This window comes from Cyprinodon variegatus, unplaced genomic scaffold (genome assembly GCF_000732505.1).
Source record: "Cyprinodon variegatus isolate N-32 unplaced genomic scaffold, C_variegatus-1.0 Scaffold695, whole genome shotgun sequence".
Taxonomy (NCBI): Eukaryota; Metazoa; Chordata; class Actinopteri; order Cyprinodontiformes; family Cyprinodontidae; genus Cyprinodon; species Cyprinodon variegatus.
Window position 1 is genome coordinate 386,683 of NW_015151148.1, and position 2,526 is coordinate 389,208.

The 2,526-nt window shown below is 35.8% G+C and overlaps 1 protein-coding gene across 1 annotated transcript in view; it reads right to left on the reverse strand.

Annotated features, from left to right (window-relative positions):
• mtpn (myotrophin) overlaps window positions 1-2,526 on the reverse strand; it is a 23,067-nt gene that overhangs the window by 13,010 nt on the left and 7,531 nt on the right. Inside the window, exon 3 of the mRNA XM_015394568.1 lies at window positions 1,935-2,018. Coding sequence (XP_015250054.1) covers window positions 1,935-2,018 — 84 coding nt within the window. The remainder of the gene's footprint in view (window positions 1-1,934; window positions 2,019-2,526) is intronic.

Consider the following 2,526-nt stretch of genomic DNA (forward strand, 5'->3'; position numbering starts at 1 on the left):
TATTTTCGCCCCTTCCCAAAATTACTGCAACGGAAGGTTTCCAGATGGATATGCGGAGCAAATCCATCTGGCGGAGTCAGGTTAGATTACCATGCCTCTGCTGAGCTAAATGAAGGGATTGAGCCTTTAGATTCAGGTGACTTAGAGAAGCGATGCATCTAAAAGGCAAAGGATGGAAGCTATTGAGAACTTGACTTGAGCACCCCTGGTATAAAGTAATAATATCCATCCAACTGACTGGCTACTGAACTGCTGTTTTTTAAAATGTTGCTCCCTGATTGTACTTAATAGTCAAAACTTTGTTTCGAGAAAGGAAAGAGACTAAAAATAACTCTGGCTGTCAAGAGGAAACTCTTATCACAATAACACCCTTTTCCCTGCAAGATATCCTATACAAACTTCCTCTTTCTAAAAACCCTTTGAGAAATGCAACTGAACTGACCACATTCATAAGTGACTAAAAGTGGCTGTATCTTTGTACACAGTAAAATGAAAAAGAGAAAATGTCCTGCTTAGTTATTTACTATTTAATAAGTTTAATTCCATAAAACAGTTAGGGGGAGCCATCCCTTATCAAAGCTGAGAAAAGGCCGTTGTTTATGCACCAACGTCCATCTTTTCATCTCCCTAATATAAACACCCACAATACAGAGCAGCCTTTGTTAAGTTTGCTACATCACATCATGCAGTCTTTCAGAATAGGAGTATCTGTCACACAGTATAGCTGAGCTTGTGCAAAAAGTGGAAAATTACTAGATTTTGTGTTTGATAAACCACAGGAAAAACAAAAATACTGTCACATCACACGGCCAACATTTTTAAAGCAGACCATGCTTCGACATTGGGCATAAATCAAAAATATCTGCGACAAGCTTACTGCGACACACTGCTGTGGTAAGATAACCGTCCCTTTAGTTTTACATGGTGCTGTAAAGCTTCTTCCAACTGCTTTGGTCTAACTTCTACCTTTATTTTGTGGTCAGAGCATGATTTTAGGCAACTACACGCTTTGCAGCAGAGCAGACCAGATGGAAATTAAGACAAAACCAGTCTAGATCTAACAGAATGACAGATTGATTTGTACTTTAAACAAACCAGAGAAAAAATAAATTAAGTTGTTTTTCAAAATAGATCCTTCCCAGATCATGCTTCTTACTTTAAGCCATCCTATCTTTTTGTTAATTTCCTTTACTAGTTTTTAATTTCTTGAAGATACCCTACAAAGATAAACAGCAAACAGAACATAAATCTTTCATGGTTGTAAACTAGATAACATGCATTTTAGTAGAGAGTATTATGAGATTCAAATCTGGTTCACTATTATAAACTGGACTTTATATTACTTTATATAAGACAAACCCTTTAAACCCTTCAAGAACATGTGAAATCTGGCTCTATTTTCACTTTGACAAAACCCAACAACAACCAAATTAAACAGGAAATGTAACATTTTTTGTTGAGTCATGTCAAACGGGTAAGAGAACGGCAAAAGCACAAACTCTTTATCAGCTCAGTTGGTAAGAAATGCCAAGTTCTTATTCATGTCATGTCTGGCAGCTTTACGCTGAGAGAAACAAAGTAGAAATCTCGGCTCAAAATTAAATTTTCAATATGAACATGACAGAGTACCAAGCATGGTTACATCCAAGATAAATACCCAAGAAAAAAACACACTAGGAGAATTTTACATAAAGGTTTGTAAAACCATGAATGATAGTACTAGGGGAGAACGGGCAGCATGTGACACAATGCACTTTGGACATTCTAGCACAGACTGCATAGAACTGTGTTAAAGGGCCTTTTGTCCAAGGAGTTACCTCATCAGCACTAACTGGGGAGCATCTGACATCAACAAGTATAGATGACAGAAAGACATCAGGGAATGCACATTTACATATTCATTCATGAATGCATGCAGAAAATGAGGTACCTACCTTTTCAATCAGGAGCTTAGCAGCACTATAATGATCCTCAAAACAGGCAAGCAATAGTGGAGTGAAGCCATGCTTGTCTAAAGCCTGTGGAGACAGAACAAGGTACAAATCTTCAATAACAGGAGCAGGCAGTAGAGTCTTTAAAAAGTATTTAAACTCTCTGAAATCTTTAGTGACTTTATGACATTAACACTGAAAACTAAAAGATAATGATAAGAAGTGTTGTTTCCAATAAGTCACATGCCAAGTGGAATTTTCTGCCAATAAAATATTACTAGTAACAGAAAGCTGAACTATTTCCCTGAGCAAACCACTTCCATGTAGGGCTACAAGTAATGATTATTTTGCAAATTGATTAATCTTTCGATTAGGGCTGGGCGATATAGAAAAAAAGCTTATCGATAAAAAAAAATGCATATTGATCGATAATTATTGAAAAAATTTGAAACCATATTTTATGTGCAGCTCTGCCTGGACAGTTTATAATATTGCTAAATGATTTAATTATAATAAAGAACACAAACACAGACTTCTAATTAAATCTTTATTTAACCAACTTTTTTAACCATAACAGAATTGTTTTAAAGAAAAA